Raw genomic sequence first — 27,346 nt, 5'->3', positions numbered from 1 at the left:
TGGACGTCCTTGTAGACGTACAGATTGACCTCCTCGTAGATGTACTCATGGACCTGCTCGTAGATGTGCCGATGGACGTCCTCGTAGACGTACAGATGGACTTCCTCATAGATTTAGTGATGGATGTCCTTGTAGACTTCCCAATGGACGTCCTTGTAGACATACAGATTGACCTCCCCGTAGACTTCCCAATGGACGTCCTTGTAGACGTACAGATTGACCTCCTCGTAGACGTACCGATGGACGTCCTCGTAGACGTACAGATTGACCTCCTCCTAGACGTACCGATGGATCTCCTCGTAGACGTACAGATGGACTTCCCCATAGATGTAGTGATGGATGTCCTCGTAGACTTCCCAATGGACGTCCTTGTAGACATACAAATTGACCTCCTCGTAGACTTCCCAATGGACGTCCTCGTAGACGTACAGATGGACCTCCTCGTAGACGTGACGATGGACGTCCTCGTAGACGTACAGATGGACTTCCTCATAGATGTAGTGATGGATGTCCTCGTAGACTTCCCAATGGACGTCCTCGTAGACGTACTGATGGACCTCCTCGTAGATGTGCCGATGGACGTCCTCGTAGACGTACAGATGGACTTCCTCATAGATGTAGTGATGGATGTCCTCGTAGACTTCCCAATGGACGTCCTTGTAGACATACAGATTGACCTCCTCGTAGACTTCCCAATGGACGTCCTTGTAGACGTACAGATTGACCTCCTCGTAGACGTACCGATGGACGTCCTCGTAGACGTGCCGATGGACGTCCTCGTAGACGTACCGATGGACGTCCTCGTAGACGTGCCGATGGACGTCCTCGTAGACGTACAGATGGACTTCCTCATAGATGTACTGCTGGACGTCCTCGTAGGCGTATTGATGGACGTCCTCGTAGACGTACCGATGGACGTCCTCGTAGACGTACAGATGGACTTCCTCATAGATGTACTGCTGGACGTCCTCGTAGACGTACCGATGGACCTCCTCGTAGACGTGCCGATGGACGTCCTCATAGACGTACCGATGGACTTCCTCATAGATGTACTGCTGGACGTCCTCGTAGACGTACCGATGGACCTCCTCGTAGACGTACAGATGGACCTCCTCGTAGACGTGCCGATGGACGTCCTCGTAGACGTGCCGATGGACGTCCTCGTAGACGTACAGATGGACTTCCTCATAGATGTACTGCTGGACGTCCTCCTAGGCGTATTGATGGACGTCCTCGTAGACGTTCCGATGGACTTCCTCGTAGACGTGCCGATGGACGTCCGCGTAGACGTACCGATGGACGTCCTCGTAGACGTACAGATGGACCTCCTCGTAGACGTGCCGATGGACGTCCTCGTAGACGTGCCGATGGACGTCCTCGTAGACGTACAGATGGACTTCCTCATAGATGTACTGCTGGACGTCCTCGTAGGCGTATTGATGGACGTCCTCGTAGAGGTACCGATGGACCTCCTCGTAGACGTGCCGATGGACCTCCTCGTAGACGTGCCGATGGACGTCCTCGTAGACGTACAGATGGACTTTTTCATAGATGTAGTGATGGATGTCCTCGTAGACTTCCCAATGGACGTCCTCGTAGATGTACTCATGGACCTGCTCGTAGATGTGCCGATGGACGTCCTCGTAGACGTACAGATGGACTTCCTCATAGATGTACTGCTGGACGTCCTCCTAGGCGTATTGATGGACGTCCTCGTAGACGTTCCGATGGACTTCCTCGTAGACGTGCCGATGGACGTCCGCGTAGACGTACCGATGGACGTCCTCGTAGACGTACAGATGGACCTCCTCGTAGACGTGCCGATGGACGTCCTCGTAGACGTGCCGATGGACGTCCTCGTAGACGTACAGATGGACTTCCTCATAGATGTACTGCTGGACGTCCTCGTAGGCGTATTGATGGACGTCCTCGTAGAGGTACCGATGGACCTCCTCGTAGACGTGCCGATGGACCTCCTCGTAGACGTGCCGATGGACGTCCTCGTAGACGTACAGATGGACTTTTTCATAGATGTAGTGATGGATGTCCTTGTAGACTTCCCAATGGACGTCCTTGTAGACATACAGATTGACCTCCTCGTAGACTTCCCAATGGACGTCCTTGTAGACGTACAGATTGACCTCCTCGTAGACGTACCGATGGACTTCCTCGTAGACGTACAGATGGACCTCCTCGTAGACGTGCCGATGGACGTCCTCGTAGACGTACAGATGGACTTTTTCATAGATGTAGTGATGGATGTCCTTGTAGACTTCCCAATGGACGTCCTTGTAGACATACAGATTGACCTCCTCGTAGACTTCCCAATGGACGTCCTTGTAGACGTACAGATTGACCTCCTCGTAGACGTACCGATGGACTTCCTCGTAGACGTACAGATTGACCTCCTCGTAGACGTACCGATGGATCTCCTCGTAGACGTACAGATGGACTTCCCCATAGATGTAGTGATGGATGTCCTCGTAGACTTCCCAATGGACGTCCTTGTAGACATACAGATTGACCTCTTCGTAGACGTACCGATGGACGTCCTCGTAGACGTACAGATGGACCTCCTCGTAGACGTGCCGATGGACGTCCTCGTAGACGTACAGATGGACTTCCTCATAGATGTAGTGATGGATGTCCTCGTAGACTTCCCAATGGACGTCCTCGTAGACGTACTGATGGACCTCCTCGTAGATGTGCCGATGGACGTCCTCGTAGACGTACAGATGGACTTCCTCATAGATGTAGTGATGGATGTCCTCATAGACTTCCCAATGGACGTCCTTGTAGACATACAGATTGACCTCCTCGTAGACTTCCCAATGGACGTCCTTGTAGACGTACAGATTGACCTCCTCGTAGACGTACCGATGGACGTCCTCGTAGACGTACAGATTGACCTCCTCGTAGACGTACCGATAGACGTACTGATGGACGTCCTCGTGGACGAACTGATGGACTTCCTCCTAGTGTTCTGATGGACATCCTCGTAGACGTACTGATGGACGTCCTCGTAGACGTACCGATGGACGTCCTCGTAGACGTGCCGATGGACGTCCTCGTAGACGTACAGATGGACTTCCTCATAGATGTACTGCTGGACGTCCTCGTAGGCGTATTGATGGACGTCCTCGTAGACGTACCGATGGACGTCCTCGTAGACGTACAGATGGACTTCCTCATAGATGTACTGCTGGACGTCCTCGTAGACGTACCGATGGACCTCCTCGTAGACGTGCCGATGGACGTCCTCATAGACGTACCGATGGACTTCCTCATAGATGTACTGCTGGACGTCCTCGTAGACGTACCGATGGACCTCCTCGTAGACGTACAGATGGACCTCCTCGTAGACGTGCCGATGGACGTCCTCGTAGACGTGCCGATGGACGTCCTCGTAGACGTACAGATGGACTTCCTCATAGATGTACTGCTGGACGTCCTCCTAGGCGTATTGATGGACGTCCTCGTAGACGTTCCGATGGACTTCCTCGTAGACGTGCCGATGGACGTCCGCGTAGACGTACCGATGGACGTCCTCGTAGACGTACAGATGGACCTCCTCGTAGACGTGCCGATGGACGTCCTCGTAGACGTGCCGATGGACGTCCTCGTAGACGTACAGATGGACTTCCTCATAGATGTACTGCTGGACGTCCTCGTAGGCGTATTGATGGACGTCCTCGTAGAGGTACCGATGGACCTCCTCGTAGACGTGCCGATGGACCTCCTCGTAGACGTGCCGATGGACGTCCTCGTAGACGTACAGATGGACTTTTTCATAGATGTAGTGATGGATGTCCTCGTAGACTTCCCAATGGACGTCCTCGTAGATGTACTCATGGACCTGCTCGTAGATGTGCCGATGGACGTCCTCGTAGACGTACAGATGGACTTCCTCATAGATGTACTGCTGGACGTCCTCCTAGGCGTATTGATGGACGTCCTCGTAGACGTTCCGATGGACTTCCTCGTAGACGTGCCGATGGACGTCCGCGTAGACGTACCGATGGACGTCCTCGTAGACGTACAGATGGACCTCCTCGTAGACGTGCCGATGGACGTCCTCGTAGACGTGCCGATGGACGTCCTCGTAGACGTACAGATGGACTTCCTCATAGATGTACTGCTGGACGTCCTCGTAGGCGTATTGATGGACGTCCTCGTAGAGGTACCGATGGACCTCCTCGTAGACGTGCCGATGGACCTCCTCGTAGACGTGCCGATGGACGTCCTCGTAGACGTACAGATGGACTTTTTCATAGATGTAGTGATGGATGTCCTTGTAGACTTCCCAATGGACGTCCTTGTAGACATACAGATTGACCTCCTCGTAGACTTCCCAATGGACGTCCTTGTAGACGTACAGATTGACCTCCTCGTAGACGTACCGATGGACTTCCTCGTAGACGTACAGATGGACCTCCTCGTAGACGTGCCGATGGACGTCCTCGTAGACGTACAGATGGACTTTTTCATAGATGTAGTGATGGATGTCCTTGTAGACTTCCCAATGGACGTCCTTGTAGACATACAGATTGACCTCCTCGTAGACTTCCCAATGGACGTCCTTGTAGACGTACAGATTGACCTCCTCGTAGACGTACCGATGGACTTCCTCGTAGACGTACAGATTGACCTCCTCGTAGACGTACCGATGGATCTCCTCGTAGACGTACAGATGGACTTCCCCATAGATGTAGTGATGGATGTCCTCGTAGACTTCCCAATGGACGTCCTTGTAGACATACAGATTGACCTCTTCGTAGACGTACCGATGGACGTCCTCGTAGACGTACAGATGGACCTCCTCGTAGACGTGCCGATGGACGTCCTCGTAGACGTACAGATGGACTTCCTCATAGATGTAGTGATGGATGTCCTCGTAGACTTCCCAATGGACGTCCTCGTAGACGTACTGATGGACCTCCTCGTAGATGTGCCGATGGACGTCCTCGTAGACGTACAGATGGACTTCCTCATAGATGTAGTGATGGATGTCCTCATAGACTTCCCAATGGACGTCCTTGTAGACATACAGATTGACCTCCTCGTAGACTTCCCAATGGACGTCCTTGTAGACGTACAGATTGACCTCCTCGTAGACGTACCGATGGACGTCCTCGTAGACGTACAGATTGACCTCCTCGTAGACGTACCGATAGACGTACTGATGGACGTCCTCGTGGACGAACTGATGGACTTCCTCCTAGTGTTCTGATGGACATCCTCGTAGACGTACTGATGGACGTCCTCGTAGACGTACTGATGGACGTCCTCGTGGAGGTACTGATAGACTTCCTCCTAGTGTTCTGATGGACGTCCTCGTAGACGTACCGATGGACGTCCTCGTAGACAAATTGATGGACGTCCTCGTAGACGTACTGATGGACGTCCTCGTGGACGTACTGATGGACTTCCTCCTAGTGTTCTGATGGACGTCCTCGTAGACGTACTGATGGACGTCCTCGTAGACGTACTGATGGACGTCCTCGTAGACGTACTGATGGACGTCCTCGTGGACGTACTGATGGACTTCCTCCTAGTGTTCTGATGGACGTCCTCGTAGACGTACTGATGGACGTCCTCGTAGACGTACTGATGGACGTCCTCGTGGACGTACTGATGGACGTCCTCGTGGACGTACTGATGGACGTCCTCGTGGACGTACTGATGGACTTCCTCCTAGTGTTCTGATGGACGTCCTCGTAGACGTACTGATGGACGTCCTCGTAGACGTACCGATGGACGTCCTCGTAGACAAATTGATGGACGTCCTCGTAGACGTACTGATGGACGTCCTCGTGGACGTACTGATGGACTTCCTCCTAGTGTTCTGATGGACGTCCTCGTAGACGTACTGATGGACGTCCTCGTAGACGTACTGATGGACGTCCTCGCAGACGTACTGATGGACGTCCTCGTGGACGTACTGATGGACTTCCTCCTAGTGTTCTGATGGACGTCCTCGTAGACGTACTGATGGACGTCCTCGTAGACATACTGATGGACGTCCTCGTAGACGTACTGATGGACGTCCTCGTGGACGTACTGATGGACTTCCTCCTAGTGTTCTGATGGACGTCCTCGTAGACGTACTGATGGACGTCCTCGTAGACCTCCTTAGCGTTGTGGAGTGAGGGTTCCTGGCCACAGCAGAGCTTTCACTCACATTCCAACAGTTACAGTTGTTAGCGTGAATCACAGTAGCCGTGGTAACCTTTGCATTTTTCTCTTCTGGTTTAGTCCCAGCAGCTCTGGAGGTCTGTCCAAGTCCACCAGCTGAACCAGGACCCCCCCCCGGTGGAGACAACCATCTGCCGTGGAAGGGCAGCGTGGGCTCGCCCCCTCCCTGCGTGTCCTTGGAGGCCACCAAAATCATCCCTGTGGACCTTCAGCAGGCTTGGAATCAGAGTATTTCCTCCTTGGAGAGCGTCTCCTCCCCACCTGCCCCCCCTGAGGCGGTCCACCCTCGCGTCAGCGCCCTCTTCAGGCTGGGAGGACCCCGACCTGCCTCCTACACACCGCCGGGCAGTGTGGCGGGAAGCACTACCTCCATCGCCGCTCAGGTGTTACAGAGCTCCTTCTGCTTCCCAGAAAAGAAGAAGAAGACGAATTTGGAGGAAGATGATGAAGAAGAGGAGATGGGGGGAGGAGCATCACAGGAAATGAGGCCGCTCATGTCCCCTTCTAAAATCCCCGGGGCCTTGCCTCCGCCCCCTCCCCCACCTCCGCCAGGCTCTGGGAGGAGAAGAAACCCCTGTGTCTACCTGAGGAGCCTGGTGGCAGCGCCCCCTCCTGGCAGTACTGAGCCTCCAAGTCGAGGCCCCACCCAGCTGTAGATGTGGAGGACAACACACTTGGGGGAGGAGCTTGTCTTCTTGACCACAACGGAACGGCCCCGCCTCCCTACAGTCTAATCCACACAAAAACAGTGCTGCTCGCCGTTCCGGCCTCAGCGGCTGTCTCCTGGCGTTCAGAGGACTTCAGCAGATTTCACAGTAAATTTATCTCCGACTCTGATCTGCAGCCACATATTTTACTGCCACCACACGACAGATTCAGAAAGAACTACAATCACAATGATATTATGGTCTGTCTGAGAAGAAAATATCCCAAAATGTGTCCAGTATGATCTCAAAGCTACAATCCAGTTCAGAGGTCAACTGTAAGCAGCGTGGAAAGACAGATCATAATATTGAGATTGTAAAACCTTTTAACTTTTCTTGTAAACACAATTTAAGGATGAAAGTAGATTTTATTTCAACCTCAAAGATGATCAATATTAGTTTTTATTGAATGTAATGCCAGCATCTTCACGAAGTCAGCTTAAGACCCGCTTTGGCCGAATGCTTTAAATTCCTGTAAAGATGCAGGCGAGCTCCAACGCTGACATCACCTTTTTTTAAAGTTGTACTTCAACAATGCTCTTCAGGATGTCTGAAACACTTTCACAGAGAAGTAAACTCTACTCCACCTGCAGAAATTCGTGAATGCACCTTATACAGCTGTGTGTGGGAGGGGCAGAGTCACTGGCTGCAACATCAGCTGATAGCTAGGAAGAGTACAAATAACTTGTGCTTCACATCAGAGTCGTAATTCTCTAAAAAAACTCCAGAAAAATGTCTTGGAGTCAGGTCAGAAAAGAAATGTACGTCTTAACGTTGCTTTGTCACGAGGAGCAGTCAGAACAAAAGCACAAAATGCAAACTGTGAGCCCGGCTCCGCCCCGTTGTCACGGTAACCCGAGCAAGGCAGGAAATCACTGAGTTTAAAGGTCATATTCATACCATTTGGTAAATTGAATTGTCAGTTTTTAGTGTTTTTTTTCAGGGCCTCATGTTCAGCCTTAACCTTCTGTCGTTATGCTCTCTTGACTTTGTTTCCTCTAAAGTCTTTTGCCTCTGAAACGTCAGGAAAACGTCCAACAAACATGCAAACTCTGACAGAGCGGCTGACGTCAGCCGCTGGATTCTGCACCCTGAAAAGGAAGTGGGATGTGACCGGAGTTATCTCCGCCCAACTCGGCAACGTCCTGATAATAGAGTGTAAAGACAAACAAGGGGAAGTTAACCTAGAAACCAGTAACTCCTGGTTTTTAGTGGTGGTTGAGGTGAAAAACTGACTGTCAGACGGAGTCTTCGTCTGCCGTCCTCAGAGGAGAAACTAGAGGACGTCTCCAGCAGCGGTCACTCTGTTCCTTAAAGAACAGCCTTTATGTCCCAACAGGTTTCAGTAGAAAAAGCGTCCGGCTTTGGTTTTTACAGGGACGTCCTTGTATGGTATTGAGGGTCATTTAAAACAGCCTGATTCAAAATAAATGTCCAAACTTAACGTCTGACGTATCGGTGAATGTCTTTTGGTGCTCAGCTGTGATGAAACGGAAGATTAAAGGAAGTATTCATTTCAAATTTGGGATAAATGCAGAAGGGTCTTGGCAGTGGCGCCCCCTGCTGGGTGGAGGTCTTTGTTTTCTCCTCAGCTGGCAGGAGCTTTGTTCTCTTAAAGCTTCTCGTATCAAATTTTAATGACAATTCCATTCATATCATAATTTGTGGTTGACAATTCAATTCATAGTTGATTTGTTCATTCTGACCGATCCGATCCTCTGTCCTAAAGGGGATCCAGATCCTCTGCCCTAAAGGGGATCCAGATCCTCTGCCCTAAAGTGGATCCAGATCATCTGTCCTAAAGGGGATCCAGATCCTCTGCCCTAAAGGGGATCCAGATCCTCTGTCCTAAAGGGGATCCAGATCCTCTGTCCTAAAGGGGATCCAGATCCTCTGCCCTAAAGGGGATCCAGATCCTCTGTCCTAAAGTGGATCCAGATCATCTTCATCCAAACTTCCAGACAAAAATTCCTGCTCCTGAACAGTTTTCCAGATTCTTGGATTTCTTCCAGATCATCAAGTTAAATGAAATCTGTGTCCAAACCAACAAGTAAACTAGAATGAATGTCAAATCCATTCACATGTTAGTTTCCTGAAGATCCCCACTGTTGTTTTTCCACATCCAGAGAATCCAAAGGGAACATTCTTAGAACCTTCTAGACCCTGGATGGTCACATGACTTTATTCACAGTCTGTCCACACATTGGACTGGAATGATGGACTGATCCGTGTTCATGACATCATGCGTGTGTTGTCCGCTGTGATTGGTCCTTACAGTAAAATAAACCCACCACGTTTCAATCTAAATGGTATTTTCCAACATTGATTATCGATGTAAATCCTTTTGAAAGGATTTTTATCAGATGGATCTGGTTGGATGGTAGGGATAGAAACCGATTCATCAAACAGCCCTGGTGTCAGATCTAAACGTGTAGCTGGTGTGCTTGAAGAGCAAATCTTCCTTCCTGCTGTGGCTGCGTGTCCTTTCTGTTGTGAAGTTGTGCCTTTACTGGTGTCTTGCTTTGCCAAAGGCTGTTTTTGCCTTACTGTGTAGCATCAGGCGTCCTTCCACCGCAGCCGTGGAGGCCGGCTCTGCTCTGTCACGGATTCTCCTGAAGGATCATTCAGAGGGAGGAAAGGTCATCTTTCTGCGTCTGGAAAACATTTGTCCAGAAACGTGTTGATGTCAAACAGCTCTGCTCATTAAAGACATTCATGCTCAACCTTTGCTTGGTTTAATTCATGATGTTCAAAAGGTTTTAGGTTGAATTCAAGAAGGAAGGACTTCTTTGCTCCAAGTTAAACATTCAGTTCATGTCTAACTGGTAGCTGAGTGTGGCGGGAAGCACTGCTGCCCATTTCCTTTTTGTAGAACAGGAAGGCCTCAGCTCCCCTTTTTTAAACACGTAACCCTTGTTCTATCCTAGGCACTTTAACGTCGGGAGTGGGGTCATCTAGACCCACTAGACAGTGCTCTGAACCTTTTTTCGTCAATGATTTGTGATCCTCACTGGTGTCCATGGATGACATGAAATCTTTCCACCTTTATCCACCTTTGTCATGGTAGAGAGAACACGTCAATGGAAGGGGGGGGGGGGTCATCTATGACACCACAAGGGTTAATTTGACTCGACAGGGGATTTTTACCCACAACCTCCGTCTGGACACTTTATTATTTTTGGCCAAAAGTGTAGCGTTAGCACCTCGACTAGAGCCTCCAGTTTATGCACTTGTTTCTCTTCTTTGGAGTCATTTGATGCTTTGATGTTGTTTGGAGCTGGTCTGTAAGTCTCGTTCAGCTCAATGCTAACGTTTGTTTTAGCCGGTTTCTACCAGTTCTTGCTGTTTGAGGAACACAGTTCATCATTTTCTGAATCAAGTTTTATAAATCGTGTTTTTCTTTAGAAAAAGTCTTAAAATGTGGTGTGAATGCACTTTCTGGAGAACTCACTGGGTCAAATTTGGCTACTGTTTTCTGTTATCGCATTTATCTTCATTATTATTATTACTATTAATGTCTGCTGTCAATTTGCTGCTACCTAAAACAAACAAACAAAATAAAAAAGGTAAATGACTTTAAAAGCCATCATTCGAACATTGTTCTTACTTCAAGGTTAATTTAAGAATAATGAATAGTAGCTTTATGGATTTATTCATACAGAAACAGTAGAAATAGAACCACCAGAGCCTGAAAGCTGCTCCCAGTTTAACTGGATGATTTGCAGCTTTTCTTCTAGAATTGGAGTCCCCCCCCCCCACCTGTTCTTCTGCTGAGTTTCTGTAATCTGTGATCATCTCTCTCAGATTACCTCCTCTCCACTGTCTAAGTTGTTGAAGGAAACTGAGATTGAGACTTAGTGTTTGGATGTTTTTGGGACACAGATGAGGGCCCACGATGGTCACCTGAGATCCTCAGATCCATCCTGGCGGTTTCAGGATGGATCCCATCCCTGCTGCCGACATTAAACATCAACAGACAAACCATGCTGCATTTTCCATGCAAGAGACCATTCCTGAAGAGTTCAAGCTCACAGAGTCACTTTCCTTTCTGACCTCCAGGGGGCGCTTCACTCAGAATGAGAGGATCACGTGATTCACAGGATCGCCTCTTGGAACTGCAGCTTCAGGGCGGAATAATGTTAGTCGGCAGATTTTTAAACATATGTTTTAAGGGAATTTAGTGCTGTTAAATCGCTGATACGATCCGTTTTAGTTTAAACTTTAGCTTCGTGGTTTTACAAACATGGAAGTTCTCCTTCAGTTGGGCGGGAAAGCGCGACCAACCGTCACCCCTGACCGTTAGAGCGCCATCCGCGTGACCAAGGTGGACGCCGGCGGACAGGTGACCCCGAGTGCGAGGACGTCGGGACACGCAAGTGAGGAAAAAACCAGGTGGAAGTGAGTGAAAAGGCTCATGACGGCGGGAAGAGAGGCTCGCGCGCGCGGCCCCCGTTTTTTTTTCTTCTGCCGTTCCTGTTAGTGTAACCCTGAAGGCGGCGGAGGAGGCGTTTGGCCAGGTGAGTTCACACCTGCACGTTAGCATGTCTAACACACAAGTTCAACCGTGGCGGTGGTGTTCGCATAAGCTGCGAGCTGTCGGCGAAGACTCGTACTCAGCTCCTTTAGCTAGGAGAGTTAGCTTTAGCCGGCTAAACTGGTTAGCTTAGCTTGAAGCGCCAAAGCTGACGACAGCAGAACGAAACCCTAGAAAGGAGCGCGAACGGAAACAAACTTCTAGATTGATGCTGATTTGAAAACCAATGGACTGACTTAGGTCAGTTCACCATGTAACCACTGAGGGGGCGTATTGTGTTAGCCATTAGCGCACCTTTGGCGTTTAAACGGGTCTGATAAATAGATTTACAGAAATGGTTTCTTCTACATAATGATAGATCAATTCCATTCACAAACAAAACATTAATTCTACAAATAAATTCTAGTGTTTTTAAGTTTTACAGAGCAAACATAAAAGTGACAAACATTTTAGTAAATCTCCTTTGAATAATCTAGGAACTAAAAACAAATTCAGAGTTTTTTCTGGTAGTTATGCTGTTGCTGCTGTGCAGGTCTGACCTTTGTGGTTTTTTTGGAGAATCCTGTTTTATTTCAGTCTAAAGGCCCGTACACAACGGGACAAATACTCGCCAGGCGTTATTCGCCAGCGTTTTTTGTGTTCACACCCAGGCGATTTTCGCTGACGATGAGCCGAGCGAACATGCAATTTCATTCCCTGACATTAGATGGCGCTTAATGTAAACAGAAATACTCTACAACTACAAGGTGGCGCTGCTCAACTTTACGCTTCTTAAACTCACTTTTCCCTCAGAAGAAGAGAGCAAGTATTTACGCGCTTGTCAGAATAATACAAAGAAAACATGAATATTTCAAGCACCAGTAGCTCCAACTGGTGCTTGGTTCGGGGATATTTTAGAATGTCCGTCATTATTTCTTCACGGCAGTGTAGACGCTACTTGGCGTCTATCTTCTTCGCTGGTATGTGTGCTCAGAAAGGCAGTTTTGTGTTTGAGCGCCCCCAAGTTGTGTTTTACTGTAACTTCAGAAGCTACAGACATGTGTGCAAAAAGGCCGTTCTCATTGGTCGAATAGATTTGGACGCGCCACGTCAAAACAAAAAAACGAACCCGAGTCGGGTTTTTTTTGACGCTTTGACGCGTGGCGTTTTTTCGCGTCGGTGTGCACACTCTCATTGGTGCCCTTTGTTTAGTCACGAGGCGTTAAACGTCGGCGAAAATCGCGCGCGAAATTCGTCCCGGTGTGAACGGGCCTTAAGATTGAACATGTTTGTTGCTTCAGGTGATAAAAACGGTTGGTGGTATTTCCAGTTGTAGAAGGAACATGCTTCCTGCACCTTACTCTGTTTTTTGTCAGATTCTTTTTTATTTTTAAATGTGTATTTAATTTTAAACAACAGTAATACTTCCACACGGGCTGACATGAGTCACCGGCCAAGTAGATACAAAAATCTAGCAGCCAAACATTTTTAATTGGCCAAATAATGACACTATCCGGGTGTTGTGATAATGAAACTGCATAAAAGTAATTTATAAATGGTAGGAACACATCTTTATTGTCATCTAAGTGGAAGCTCAAATTCTAACAAGGAAAGATTTATGATAGATTTCCAAATTCTGCCTCCAGTTTATCACATTTTATATTAACCCATAACAAATGACAGCATGAAAACACTATAAAGTTTTTGATTATAAATCATTAGCATCAAAGCTGCAGCTCTCATGAAGGGGGGGGGGGGGGGGGGTGTAACACCGGCTCTTTGACGCTGCTAAAACACGGTTGATTCAGTTCTGTTAATATTTAGAGAAAAGTGCTGTTATTAACACCCTATGACTTCATTTGGTTGTATTATTTATCCGCCATGTCTTAAAGTGCGGTCTGTGAAAATACTGTCAGACTGTAAACCGCTCTGTTTTTTTACATTTAGCTGACAGACGGAACAGCTGGTTAGCATAGCATCGTTAGCATCATAGAATTAGCGTCCAACAACAGCGCTGCCTCCACATCAACACTTTTTATTCCTCTGTCTGTTGCTGCTGTAAGTGAAGCAGCGTTATCCTCCACTTCTGACTGGACGCTGCTAAAACTGCTGTTTCATCAGGTTAAACTGAACGCCACTCACAGGTGAAGTGACCACGGCGTGAACCGAGTCTCACAGCCACAGACTGGAGAGGAGGAGAGGACAAAAGAAATTCACCAAAATAAACATGACTACTTTCACGCAAACGTTTACTCGCCATGTGGCGACTAGCCCACTAACTTTTCCTCGCCAAAAACCAAGGAAATGCTCACAACTCAGACCCTTCAAAATAAAAGTATCGCAATATATATCGTTTTATCGCCCTGCCCTACCCTGAGGCGTAATTAGAGGAAAGTGCATTTATTGTTAATCTCCTGCCCCTTAGCAAATCTGTCCTTGTTTTCTCAGCAGGTTTTAAGTTGAGTTTACAGCTAGATGAGACTAAAGATGTGTTCATACCATCTATAAATGACTTAGAGAGTTCATGAAGAAAAGAATTTTCTTTTTTATCAGTTGGCTACAGGTGACTGACTGGCTTTTAGCTGTGCTGAAGAGAAGAAACAGCTCATTTGTGATAGAAAATAAAAGACTTTAATGACCGTGTGAAAATGCCAAAAGCAGCGAGCAAAGGCAGATTAGAAATCACTTTACACTTTTTTTATCTGATGTTGTCGTTATGTTGTGACGTCCTCTCTCTTTGCATTCAACACAATATCACAAAAATAAAATGAAACCTCCAGTAAAATGATGAAATACTTTGTCCGGTAAAACTGTGAATGTAGAGATAAAACAAACCCACCGGCCGTGGAAAATGTTGACCTCTGGGGTTGTGACTTTAAACCTGGAGACCAGACATAGCAAAATGCAGCTGCCAAAAGTGGGAGTACGGCAAACACCTGAAACGAGAGCCAGAAGCGTTTTTCCGTCTGATAGGCTCAAGCTAGCGGCAGCTCTACAAACATTAATACCACTTCTGTAATTTAGCTGAACTCTGTGTTTGAGCACATTTCAAAAGGAGATGCTGAGATAAAATAGTTTTTGTTAAATACATTCTGACATTTGTAATTATTGTTTAAGAAGTTAAAGGAAGGGGAAAAATTGGAATTTGGTGTGGAAAAGTCGGAGATATTCTTTTTGGCCCTATCACCCAGCTCTTCTTTGAATCTTTTTGTTTTTGTGAGAAAATATTTTTCATTCCTCAGTGAGATCATTATCAGATAAAGAGAAGGCCTTTATGGTGCTGCTGTGTGTTGTTTGTTCATCTGGATTGTGCAGCGTTTTCTGCTGCCACACACACAGGAAGTGTAACCTGCAGCCTTTAGCTGTCTGGGTGTCTGGTGTGGGTGTGACTGTTGTGTTGGCCCTGCAGCTATTGAGTTGTGTAACTGGGAGTTGTGTAGCAGCGTGTTCAGAGCTGAAAGGATTGACTGTCATTAATGTTGTGTGGAGGGAAGTGAGTCAGTGCTAAACTCTGAAAACGGACAGTTATTAGTTCTATGACCGTCCAGATTCTCCTGCTTTCAGCGTTTCTGCTTTCAGAATGCTCTTGTCCTTCAGAAACTTCCTGTTTGTCCGTCAGGTTTGCTCTCTTTTATACTTTCTCAAACATGAATCCATCTCATGCTCTCTGAAAAAGACCCTTCAGCTAAAAGGATTTTTTTGTTTTTCACTTAAACTGTGCTTTATTTACATTTAAACTAAATCATTTAGAATAGAGTCCACCTTGAATTTGGTCATTTATTACCTTATTAGCCATTTCTAAAATGAAGCGTTCGTTAAGAAGATCACGTGTCTAAGCAGCTGCAGCGTTCAGTAACCTTTTCTATCATCAGAGAACAACATTGGTTTTAGCTGATTTCTGCTGTTTGGTCCTTATTGAGCTACCAAAGGAGAATTGGTCTATAGATTACGGGAATCCATTTAGTTTTTTCTGTTGACATTGTTTTTCTAAACTCTGCTCTCCTGCAGAGACTCATGGGAAATTGAGGATTTCATGTGTGATTTTTCTGTAAACATGTTTAGAATCTCTTTGCTACGTCTGGTTGCTCCACATTTCCAACGTCTCCATCTGCAGTTGATCCAAAAACTTCATCACTTAAAATCTGAATCAGGCTGAAAACTCCTTTTTTAGAAGAACTTCGGGTCACTCCTCTCTTTTTGTAGGGATTATGTCAAAGCTCTTCCTCAAACTGTAAGAATGAAGTTCAGCTTTTCTATCGTTTACCCGTGAAAACGTCTCTGGCCACCGCCACATTCCTTAGATGTTTAGTGGAAGCAGGAATGCTGTGGAGATTCCTCCACCAGCAGATGTGAGAGCAGCAGGCGTGTCTGAGCGGTGAAGAGTCTGAGCGTCATCGCCGCCCTCAGCTGCTGCTCCCAGTTGATCCGGTGAATCGCGGCCTCGCCCTCCGTGGAAGCTCGCCGCAGCAGCTGCAGAGTCCCCTGAAGCTCCAGCATCCTGTCCAGTTACCGTCTGGAGCCGATTCTGAGGGCTGGAATGGTCTGAAAACACCAATGCACATCTTTGGATGGAAGAAACTAACTTGTTCAAAGTCCTTTCAAAAGGGGGGGTCATAAAGATGATTGTTGTAATTCTCAGGAGAAGATCAGAACATTGGTGGGTTCTTCTGTTCTGGATCCAGATGTTTCACACTAGCTGCAGGATGATTCTGGATGCTTCCAGGTGACTCAGCAGCAGCTTTTTGTCTTCTTCACTGTCCTCTTCTTCTGCTCCACCAAAGCCTGACCTGAAGCCTCACCAGGGGGTGGTGTTAGGACGGTTCTGTCCGTATCTGACGGACGGAGAACCCGCCCACTCAAGCTCTGACACGGCTTCCTGTCCCCTCCCATCCTCGCTTCTCAAGCTTCAGTTTTCAGGATCTGTTGAACAGAACCAGATTCTGGTCTCTCTGCAGTCTGAGTCAGAAAGCTTGAAGCTGCGTTCAAGTTCACTCTGTTTTTTTGAGCACTTGTATAAACCAGCAGAGCGCGGATGCGTTCATGAGCAGCCATGTTTCTGACCAGAAGAACCTCCTACTGATGCTGATAAGTCAAAAAAGAGAAACGGGGGAAACTTCAGATGTTTTGGGTTCTAAAAACGGATGTTTTCCAGTAACTGTAGAAATGTTTTTATGTTTCACTCTGAAATGACAGAAAATAAACAACTGCAGTTACAGGGAGAAATCCTGGAATCATTTGATTAACCAAAAGGTTTCCTAAACTTTAGATTCATCTGTTTCCTGCTTTTGCAGATCTAACAGCTGAACACAGACACGTGATGTGTGACGGAACGTGTGACTGAACGTGTGACGGGACGTGTGACGGGACGTGTGACGGGACGTGTGACGTTCCCCAGAGCGAACTTGGTGCTGCAGAAAACTAGGGGTTCTGTTTGTTCAGGGAGACTCTTGGATGGTTCGTTGTTGGTCTGTGATGGTTTATTCTAGGGCTGCACGATATGAGGACAACTCGTAATTTGCAATATTAGCGATGAACATTGTGATGACCATATATCTTGTAATCCATGAACAAATAGCAAACCAACTAAATACTTCTTTTAACGGTTTAATTCAAATAAGAGTCAACATACATTACAATCCAAATGACCTTCGTCTACATAGGAGGCGGCCATCCGATTGGTCAAACGCATAAAGGGCTTTATTTGATTTGTTAAAACTTCAGGCTTTTAAGATTGTTAAGGTAAGATTGTTTTAGCACATTTAAGATGACCAGTTATCGCAATTTTTGCAGATTTCTGAAATATGCGTATTGAACAGCTTGATATCGCGATAGCGATAAATTTGCGATTTGCTTTGCAGCTTCAATTAGTTCTGTTCTGGGATGGTCAGTAAAGGTTAGTTCTGTCCTGGGATGGTCAGTAAAGGTTAGTTCTGTCCTGGGATGGTCAGTAATGGTTAGTTCTGTTCTGGGATGGTCAGTAAAGGTTAGTTCTGTCCTGGGATGGTCAGTAAAGGTTAGTTCTGTCCTGGGATGGTCAGTAAAGGTTAGTTCTGTCCTGGGATGGTCAGTAAAGGTTAGTTCTGTCCTGGGATGGTCAGTAATGGTTAGTTCTGTCCTGGGATGGTCAGTAATGGTTAGTTCTGTCCTGGGATGGTCAGTAAAGGTTAGTTCTGTCCTGGGATGGTCAGTAAAGGTTAGTTCTGTCCTGGGATGGTCAGTAATGGTTAGTTCTGTTCTGGGATGGTCAGTAAAGGTTAGTTCTGTCCTGGGATGGTCAGTAAAGGTTAGTTCTGTCCTGGGATGGTCAGTAATGGTTAGTTCTGTTCTGGGATGGTCAGTAAAGGTTAGTTCTGTCCTGGGATGGTCAGTAAAGGTTAGTTCTGTCCTGGGATGGTCAGTAATGGTTAGTTCTGTCCTGGGATGGTCAGTAAAGGTTAGTTCTGTCCTGGGATGGTCAGTAATGGTTAGTTCTGTCCTGGGATGGTCAGTAATGGTTAGTTCTGTCCTGGGATGGTCAGTAAAGGTTAGTTCTGTCCTGGGATGGTCAGTAATGGTTAGTTCTGTCCTGGGATGGTCAGTTATGGTTAGTTCTGTCCTGGGGTGGTCAGTAATGGTTAGTTCTGTCCTGGGATGGTCAGTTATGGTTAGTTCTGTCCTGGGATGGTCAGTAATGGTTAGTTCTGTCCTGGGATGGTCAGTAAAGGTTAGTTCTGTCCTGGGATGGTCAGTAATGGTTGGTTCTGTTCTGGGATGGTCAGTAATGGTTAGTTCTGTCCTGGGATGGTCAGTAATGGTTAGTTCTGTTCTGGGATGGTCAGTAATGGTTAATTCTGTCCTGGGATGGTCAGTAATGTTTAGTTCTGTCCTGGGATGGTCAGTAAAGGTTAGTTCTGTCCTGGGATGGTCAGTAATGGTTAGTTCTGCTCTGGGATGGTCAGTAAAGGTTAGTTCTGTCCTGGGATGGTCAGTAATGGTTAGTTCTGTTCTGGGATGGTCAGTAATGGTTAGTTCTGTCCTGGGATGGTCAGTAATGGTTAGTTCTGTCCTGGGATGGTCAGTAATGGTTAGTTCTTTTACTGTTTTTATTGGTTTATTTTTCAATTGATTTTTTTGTTTTATTGTTATTGTTTTTTTTTTCATTGCATCATATTGTTTGTGATTTTATTGGATTTTATGTTAAGCACTTTGGTTGCCTTGGCTTTTATAAGTGCTATACAAATAATAAATTGATTGATTGATTCTGTTCTGGGATGGTCAGTAAAGGTTAGTTCTGTTCTGGTATGGTCAGTAATGGTTAGTTCTTTTGATCAGGAAAACTGGGAAACTTCCTGATCAACAGATGATTTTTTTTTCTTTTCTGCTAATTTAATGCAGGGATGAGAATCAAAAATGGAATCAGCTCGTCAGCTCGGCTTCACTATTCTTAGAACAGAATCCTTTGGTCCTAATAAATGCAAACGTCCGAGCGCTTCAGTTTCACAAAGATCAACTTTGCTTTGATCTTCGTCAAACAGAAGTCCGCACAACCTACCGGATCCTCCCTGAGTCATGACCATATTCATCTGGTAGCGCGCTATCCTTTGTGACTCTGAATTAGCCATAAAATCTCAACAAAAACAAAAAACCTTGGAGTTGTTGCTGGCTTTGATACCCGGCTGAACTTTGCAGCTGTCTCGGTGATGAACTTGGATTTGCTTTTCAACACTTTCCAACGGTCTGAAATCAGAATTATTTGTCACATCTGTTTTTTGAGAAAACGACATTCTTCCTTACTTTCCTCCTCATGTTCCACTTCATCTCCATCAGAAGCACAAACGGTTTACATTTTTAAGAATTGTAGTTTTGTAGTTTCTACAGAAAGGTCCTGAGGTATTAATCGAGACTTTGAGCATCAGTGATTCCACTGGGTTTACCCCCCACCCCAAGTCATGAGGAATGTGGTCGGATGTTCCTGTGGATCTAGAACAGCAGACTGGGGGTCATCCGTCCAATAACGGGGTTTCCTGCGCGGCTTAGCTGCGTGCCGGAGTCCGCTCTGATTGGCTGCAGGGCGGACGAGCTGCTGGCATTCCTGGAGCGGTACTTTTCCACGGAGCAGAGGGACGCCTCGCTCTCACAGTTATCCTCCTTTCAGCCGCATCAGTGATTACACAAAGACGGACGCGGGCGCGGCGTCTCACACGGAGGACAGCTCTCTCATCACTCACAAAAGAATTGATGAACGCGTGCAACCGTTCCCACATTTATGAAAATACAGAGGTGTTATGTAAGAACAAAAGCCATAGAGGGGTGTGAAAAAATCCAACACAACTGAAGAGACAATGAGCTGTTTGAACAGAAGCTTTCACAGCCGAGAAAGAACCTGTTCTGTCTGCAGCTCTAGCTGCAACTTCATTTACGGCTGATGGACACGCGTGCACGCGCTGTCTGTGTGTGCCGTCTATGTGTGCCGTCTGCGTGCTCTGTCTGCGTGTGCCATCTGCATGGACTGTCTGCGTTAGGGCTGCACGATATGAGGAAAACTCGCGATATGCGATATTGATGATTAATATTGCGATAATGATATAATTCGCGGTATATAAACAAATAGCAAAACAACCAAAAACATCGTTTCCATTTCACTGCAACAGTCTAAAAATTATACTCCAAATGACGCTCGTCAACGTAGGAGTCAAACATCTAACATAAAAGGGCTCATCTGATTGATCAACAACGTAAACGGGTCCTTCCGATTGGTTAAATGCATAAAGGGATTTATTTCATTTGTTCAATATTTCAAGCTGCAATGAGTTTGTTTTTGCACATTTAAGGTAACCATTTATTGCGATTTTTGCCGTTTTTTGCGTTATGCATATTGCACAGCTTAATGTCCTGATAACGATAAATTTGCGGTATATTGTGCAGGCCTAGTCTGAGTGCACTGTCTGCGTGCGCCGTCTGCGTGCGCCGTCTGCGTGCGCCGTCTGCGTGCGCCGTCTGCGTGCGCCGTCTGCGTGCGCCGTCTGCGTGCGCCGTCTGAATGCACTGTCTGCGTGCACTGTCTGCGTATGCCATCTGCATGCACTTTCTGCGTCCTCTGTCTGCGTGCACTCTCTTCGTTCTCTGTCTGCGTCCGCTGTCTGCCTGCGCGTGTCGTCTGCGTGGGCTGTCTGCGTCCTCTGTCTGCGTGCACTGTCTGCGTGCACTGTCTGTGTCCTCGGTCTGCGTCCTATGTCTGCATCTGTGTCACTGTCTGCAGCATAATCTCAAGTTCTGAATGCTGATCTTCTGATCGACCGTCTGCTTCCCAACACTCTGGTCTTCCACACGCACCTGTATATTGGTTGAACCATACAGCTGTTGCAGGGTTTTGGGTTGTCCCGGTCCATAGAGCCATAGAGAGGACCAGCTGCATCTTAAGGGAAGCGCAGCTGTTCCTTTTTGTTCCCTTAAGACTCATACGGCCTTCTCAAGGATGTCATGTAAATGGAATGTACTATTGTCAATCCAAATTCGTTTTTAGTTTTTTTTCCCTTCCTACTCTATTTCCCCCAAAAATAAATGATCTAAAACAATGAATTCAAATAAATCCATTATATTGATTAATCCCCTGCCCCATAACCTGCGTGTGTTGAGCTAATCCAGTGTGTACACCATTGGCTGGATGGACGTTCATAAAGGCGTGTAGAACTCGTTCTTTAACGCGGCCGGTGTGATTGCAGCATGAAACATACATTTATATCTGTCTTCTTCTATGGTGGAGGAAGGGCTACACCGTCTCCTAGAGTTCCTGTTGATGCTGGTCTGTGAGTGAGACCGTGTAAGATAAACCTTAAGGCAGTGCTTCCCAATTATTTCTTGCCAGGCCCCCCTAGGAAAAAGAAAATGCGATATGCATACACACACTCACACTCCCACGGTTACAATATATTAAGTTAGTATCTATAAAATTGTGTAAGTATACCTGAAATTGTATATTAACATTAACAAAAGAAACCAGCAACATAAATCCATTTTCAACAAATATTAACTTTATTTAGCCACAGAAACCCTGTTGTAGTCTAAAACAGAAAAGAAGCTTAAAGTGCCTGAAATAAAAAATCTGTCATTCATTATTTAAACTAGAAACATTTTGACCAACTGATGTAGAGAAAAACAATTCAATCAATAAATCATACTAAATGTAAATTGATCTGAAACATGAACACAGCAGATCCAATATATTTAACGTTTGAGTCTGAAGAAATAGATAAAAACATTGTTCTGATTATTTTTGTAAATGATGATTGTTTATTTATGATCTCATAAAGTGCAGCTGTTTTCCTGCATTACCTGCTGTCTGTATGTCAAATACTGACACCAACTAAACCACAGGCAGACAAAGAATACATGGATGGAAAATGAAGACACGTCATCAAAAATGTCTACAATAGTTCATAAAGAATGACATTTTTTAGCATGAGCTGAGGAATCTAAAGGCCATGATCCTGCTGTTACACAATAGTCGGCGCTTGCAGCGCTCCGCGTGCGTGTTCCACCTCGCAGCCTGAGCCCACACCACCCCTCCCCTCTCCTTTTTACACACGCGTGTGACAGGAGACGGGAGCAGCTGCAGGGACGGCAGTTCAGTTTCAGGCTGTTACAACCTCATACAGATAATAGGAAAGCATGAGTGGCGCAGATTTTTTCCAAGCACTGAGCCACTGTGACCACCGCCCCCACGTTAAATCTGCGCCCCGGACAATTGCCCGTATTACCTGTGCCTAAAACCGCCACTACTGCGTGCCTCCCGATGCCAGGGGGGCATCTATTTGAGAAGCACTGCCCTAAGGGAACGCTGGGAGTAAAACGCCAAACAAACCTTTTAATGTTTAGGGGTTTTAGGCTTTAAGGTTTTTCTTTCTTTGCTTCGCTCCTTAAGACGAGGATCGTTTATCTGTGCTTCATACTTTATATAAACGGAATTAATCCAAAATATTTATGAAACTTTCAGATGAAGGTTTTTGTTTTCACAGCTTCAAATACATTTTTTAGCCAGGTCTGTTTAACCCTTTCAGTTTAAAAGCCCGGTGTGGGCGTTGAGCCTCATGGGGGGTTTTCTTTTCATGAAATCGATCAGAGAGGCGAGCTTGGTCCCAGATGGCGTCTTCGTCTTCATGCAGTCCGACAGCTGCGTCTTCAAACGTGTGCCCGCTCTTACTGAGGTCCCTGTGTGACACTCTTTATTATTCATGTGCTCTTATCTGATTTGATTAAGGCCCCCAGGGCCCCCTCTGCTAAACGGAGGCCCTCTGAGGTCAGGTCGATCCTGCTGCCTCGTGGCTTTGACCTGGAGCGACGGACGCAGAACTGCAGTCTGATTCATGGTCGGAGCTCAAGGTTCTGGAATCAGGAGCTCCGTCAGCTCCTCGGCCCCACGGAGTTGTTTGTTCTAACCAGACGTTTCTGGTTTCTTCTGCAGGAGGGTCCCAGCAGGAGGTTAGAGGAGGAACCACAGACGCTTTTCTGTCGTTCCCCGTGTTCTCAGACCAATGGATCCTAAGGGGGGTTGGATTCCCTGTCACTCCAGCAGGAGGCGTTTGTTTCAAGTGAGCTCAGGAACCAACAGGATGGGGGGTCCAGGCTCATGTTTTTTTTCAGGGATGGAGTGCATTTAGACACTTTTCTCATGGTGTCACTCTGAATGAAGATGGAGCCTCCACAAGGTCAGAGGTCACGTCCGTTGATGGGACTAACATGAAGACTTTTGTTACTGCAGACAAAGGAAAATCTCTGACAGATTAAAACAATCTGGACTGAAGGAAAGCTCTGTTTCTGCACGTGCACGCCTTCCCTCCGTGCACGTGCGACGAGGCCAGGCTGTGCTTTGTGTGCAGGAAGCTCTCTGGAAGCGAACCCATGGAGCTGGGAGTCTGCTGGAATGTCTGAGCTGTTGATTTGTTGGGGCCGCATGCGGCCGACGGGATTTACGTGTACATCCCTGCCAGCTGCCGCCTGATGAAACAAAAACACGGCGAGCAGCGGCGTCTTAGTGCTCTCCTCAGCTGAGCCGTTCCTGCTCCATGAGGGGCTGTAAGCTCCACCACCACCACCACCTCAAAACTTCCCCTTCTGCTCTCAGAAATGTGCCTGCTTGCAGAAGTCTGTGGGTTCCTGCAGGTGGTGCAGGCGTCGGTTTGCTGCTGTGGTTTGGTTGATTGGGAGGCCGATGGGTTAGAAAGGGGGTGTCGGTTAGGCTGCGCACGTCCTGTCTGTGCTCAGCGGCACATCAGCAGCTACAGATCACAACAAAGGATAAAATGAAAGGATGAATGGTAGTCATGTGGGGTGGGGCTGCTGCTGAAGTTAAACCCCGCCCCTAACAAGCATGTCCTACAGACAAAAACTAGCTCAAAAGTGCTTTTTCCTCTGGAAGTCCCTTCAATAAGTGCAGAAAGGTCTGTGCATTGAAAGTTTTGTTCTGAAAATGCTAAACACAGGAATCTGCATTCATGAGAAGACGCTTAAAGGTTTCATGAAAACCTCTGAGAGCAGAGAACAAGACACAGAGACACCTTCCTGTACAGAAAACACTTTAAAAAACAAAGCAAGCATAAGTTATGAAAGAGCAACAGGTGGAGTTCAGGTGATGCAGAACATCCCAAGTCTGGATTTAAACCCGCTCTAAGGTGGGAAGAAGTTCTGAAAAAAAAGTAAGTTGAATAGGATGCATGCAGTAGTTAATTATGCTCGGGGGCTAAATGTAATATAAAAACGCAATAATAAAGTGAGAAAGGATCAATTTTAAAGGAAAAACATTTAGAAAATGACCTGGAGATTTGGAAATCACTTCTGAGCATCTTTGTCTTTTCTTTCATTGTCAAGTTCAGCAGAGTTTAAGTCTGTTGTTTCTGCTCGTTGAGTTTAGAGGATTCTGTTTTAAATGTGTAGCAGATGCTGCAGTTCTTCAACAGACCACTGGAGGCAGGCTTCTCACCCGAGCAGTTTCTTTGATTCCCATTAGGCTGCACAATGAATCGCAAACTTATTGCCATTACAATATCAAGCTGTGCAATACGCATATCGCAAAAGACCGGGAACATTGCGATAAACGGTGACATGTGCTAAAACAGTCGTATTTTTTTAACGAATCATATAAATCCATTTATGCATTTGAGCAATCGGGTGGACTCCTTTGACGTTAGATGCCCCTCCTATCTAGATACGGGTCATTTGAGTGTAATTGTTATGTTGACTCTTATTTAAATTCAGCTGTTTCAGTGAAATAATGTATTTAGATGTTTGGCCATATGTTCATTTACTGCTAATAATATAATTATCGCACACTAATATCTCAAATCATGAGTTTTCCTGGAATTGTGCAGCCCTATTTCCCATGGAAACATAACATCTAATATCACAGCGTTTTTTTTAAAAATGATTTGAAAGTAGGTTTGTGTTTTGATTGACAGGTGGATGGACTCTCAGTCTCTCGTCCTCCACCTTCTGAGCGTTGTTGAGTTGGGGGTGTGGGGGGGTTCGTTCTGGTGGCCCATAATCCTCTGGGTGCCGTCAGAGATTATCCGCCCAGTTGGTTAGTGTGGAGCAGACCTGAGGTGGGACGTCCCTCAGAGCTGCAGGTTTGATTCCCAGCAACAGTAGCTAAAGCGTGTCACTTCCTGGAAAGTGGGTGTGGAGTTGTTTGTGGAGAGTGCAGCTGTCACAAATGCAGAGATGCTCTATTTACAGACCCACTGCTCTACCCAGGAATCTGTCTGATGACCCTCCAACACCCGCCTGTGTGTGTGTGTTTGTGTGAGTCTGCATGTGTTTCTTTTTGTGTTATTGTGATTTGATGTGTGCGCGTGTTGGCGTCTGTGTGTCTGGGTGTGATATGTTGTGTGTGTTCTTGTCTGCTTGAATGTAACTCGGCGTGTGTTTGCGTGTGAGTGTGTCAGTGAATCTCTGCCGCGTCCTCCTCTCAGATTGGGGGCGGAGCTTCCTGCAGCTCCACAGCTTCTGTCAGTCTGCTCACACGCTGCTGCTTTTGTCACGGCTTAACAACTTGGCAGTGCAGACGTTTGCTGCTGTCGTTACTCGGACGATGCGGTGTGGATTTATTTCCGGGTCGTGGGACTGGATCAGCGGTGTGTTCTGAAGTTCTGCTGACGGATCCAAACCATAAAGGAGGTTTTCCTGCGTTTGCAGCTGGAAACCAAACAGTAAGTTTCCCCGGAGGAGAACACGTCCAGATTTGAAAGCGTCTGTCCAACACTTTGAGGGTTTTCTCATCCTCCGCGGTCTGCAGACCCGGATCTCCGCTCAGCTGGAGTCTGTTGGGGCTTTGTTCCTGCAGGTAGAAGTTCTGACACAGGCAGGGCTCCTTGGTCCAGATGAAGCTTCGGATCATTTCTAGCTGATTTCTGCTGAACCCTCCTTCAGTTTCAGGAGGACTTGAGCTCCTCCAGCGTCTGCTGGTGTCCAGCTGTGAGTTGGAGCTGCTGTCAGGTCTGCAGGTTCCTCCCTGACAGGGATTTGTGTTGGTCAGCTGCTGCTGGCAGAAACCCCGTTTGGGTTTTAGGAGAACCAGCTGAACGCTGAAGAACCAAGCGTCTGGTTCTGCTTTTCCTTCTTCAGTTCATGTGAAGTCTGTCATCCTGTCAGCTGTTTCTGCAGGAGATGCCCGCTTTTACTTGAGTCTCTTTTTAGATGTTTTTATTTATAATAAACTGTTTACTGCTATTTAAAATGAATTTAAAAGCTTTTAGTCCTTTAAAAACTACTCTGAGAGCTAAGTGACATCTTTCATTTAATGGAAAAAGTCAGCGGGTTTTTTTCAAACTCAGATTTACTTTAGGTAAATTATTCTCAGTTAAGTATTTACCTTAAACTTTATCATGCGTTTACTTAATCATCTATATTCATCTAAAAGTTTCCAAGTTTTTTTTCTTCTATTTTCATCCTGGCTGATTACTTTTTTTAAACATTACAGCAAAATAAAGATGAATAACTTCCAGATTTCACCGATCACGAGTTATTTTTAGAACATAACTCCTGCGATAAACGAGGGAACACTGTGCTAAAAATAAAGATAGGTATTTAGCATTTATCTGGGCTTTCATACCAGCTCAAACTACACTTGCCTGTTTTTTTCCGTTTCACATTTGGACTTTTTTGCATGGTAGTGTTCTCACATTCTCTGTGGTGCTCAGCCTCTTTGACTAATTTTACATCACGCCAATGACTAAAACACCCATTTAAACCAAAACATTCAAACATGAACATTTAAAAGTCGTCACTAAGAATCACTGAAACCTTCAGAAAGCAGGTCTGCTGTGATCCAAACACACCAGTGTCTGCATCCACAGTGGATCTGGTTCGGGTTCCTTCATTCTTTACCATGTTAACAAACGTGGTCTCTGGAGTCCTTAACCAGAGAAGACGTGGAGAAGTTCTTTGCTGATGTCTCCCTACGTGCTTCTGGACAAAAAAGCAGAATTTGACTTTCAGCTGTCAGTTCAACCCAGAGTGATCTTTCTGAGACTTTTGAGGATGTTTCAAACACAACCAAACAGGAAAGCGGCTGTTGGACGTTTGTTCCGGCGTTCTTGCATTTGTCTGCTGGCATTCCTGCTGAAGTGTTTGGAGTGGGTAGAATGTGCCGGGGGGGGGGGTCGCGCTGCAGCAGGTGAGCACTTGCCTCAGTGTGTGTGTGTGTGTGTGTGTAGGCGTACACACACACACACACACACTGATGGGAGATCCCAGTCTGCAGGTCTGTCTGTGGTTTCCTGCTCTTTTGGTTGTTCAGTCCAGTCTGTTGAAGAGGACGTTCTATTTTTTAAAAGTCATGTTTTTTGGTTTAAGATTAGGAATACTTTTGATAAACTGAGCAAAGATAAAAGGAGGAAACTCTTCAGTCACATTTAACATTTTTCACTGTTCAGTTTGATGGTTTTTTTTTTAAAGCATTTTT

At 46.4% G+C, this 27,346-nt stretch overlaps 2 protein-coding genes across 4 annotated transcripts in view; both read left to right on the top strand.

The window, feature by feature from the left end:
* Positions 1 to 8,343, top strand: part of slc9a5 (solute carrier family 9 member A5) — a 29,598-nt gene extending 21,255 nt beyond the window's left edge. Inside the window, exon 16 of the mRNA XM_023953783.1 lies at positions 6,256 to 8,343. Within this exon, the coding sequence (XP_023809551.1) occupies positions 6,256 to 6,851 (596 nt within the window). The 3' untranslated portion in view covers positions 6,852 to 8,343. The remainder of the gene's footprint in view (positions 1 to 6,255) is intronic.
* A 2,628-nt stretch (positions 8,344 to 10,971) lies between these two features.
* Positions 10,972 to 27,346, top strand: part of LOC101162987 (puratrophin-1) — a 57,851-nt gene continuing 41,476 nt past the window's right edge. The window contains exons 1-2 of one of the 3 annotated variants that reach the window (XM_023953782.1): positions 10,972 to 11,416; positions 22,853 to 22,979. In XM_023953782.1, the coding sequence (XP_023809550.1) occupies positions 22,923 to 22,979 (57 nt within the window). In that variant the 5' untranslated portion in view covers positions 10,972 to 11,416; positions 22,853 to 22,922. The remainder of the gene's footprint in view (positions 11,417 to 22,852; positions 22,980 to 27,346) is intronic. The other 2 variants (XM_023953779.1, XM_023953781.1) reach the window with 2 other exon arrangements.

This window comes from Oryzias latipes, chromosome 3 (assembly GCF_002234675.1).
Source record: "Oryzias latipes chromosome 3, ASM223467v1".
Classification (NCBI taxonomy): Eukaryota; Metazoa; Chordata; class Actinopteri; order Beloniformes; family Adrianichthyidae; genus Oryzias; species Oryzias latipes.
The sequence above is the reverse complement of the archived record's forward strand: the minus strand, read 5'-3'. Positions and strand labels throughout refer to the sequence as shown.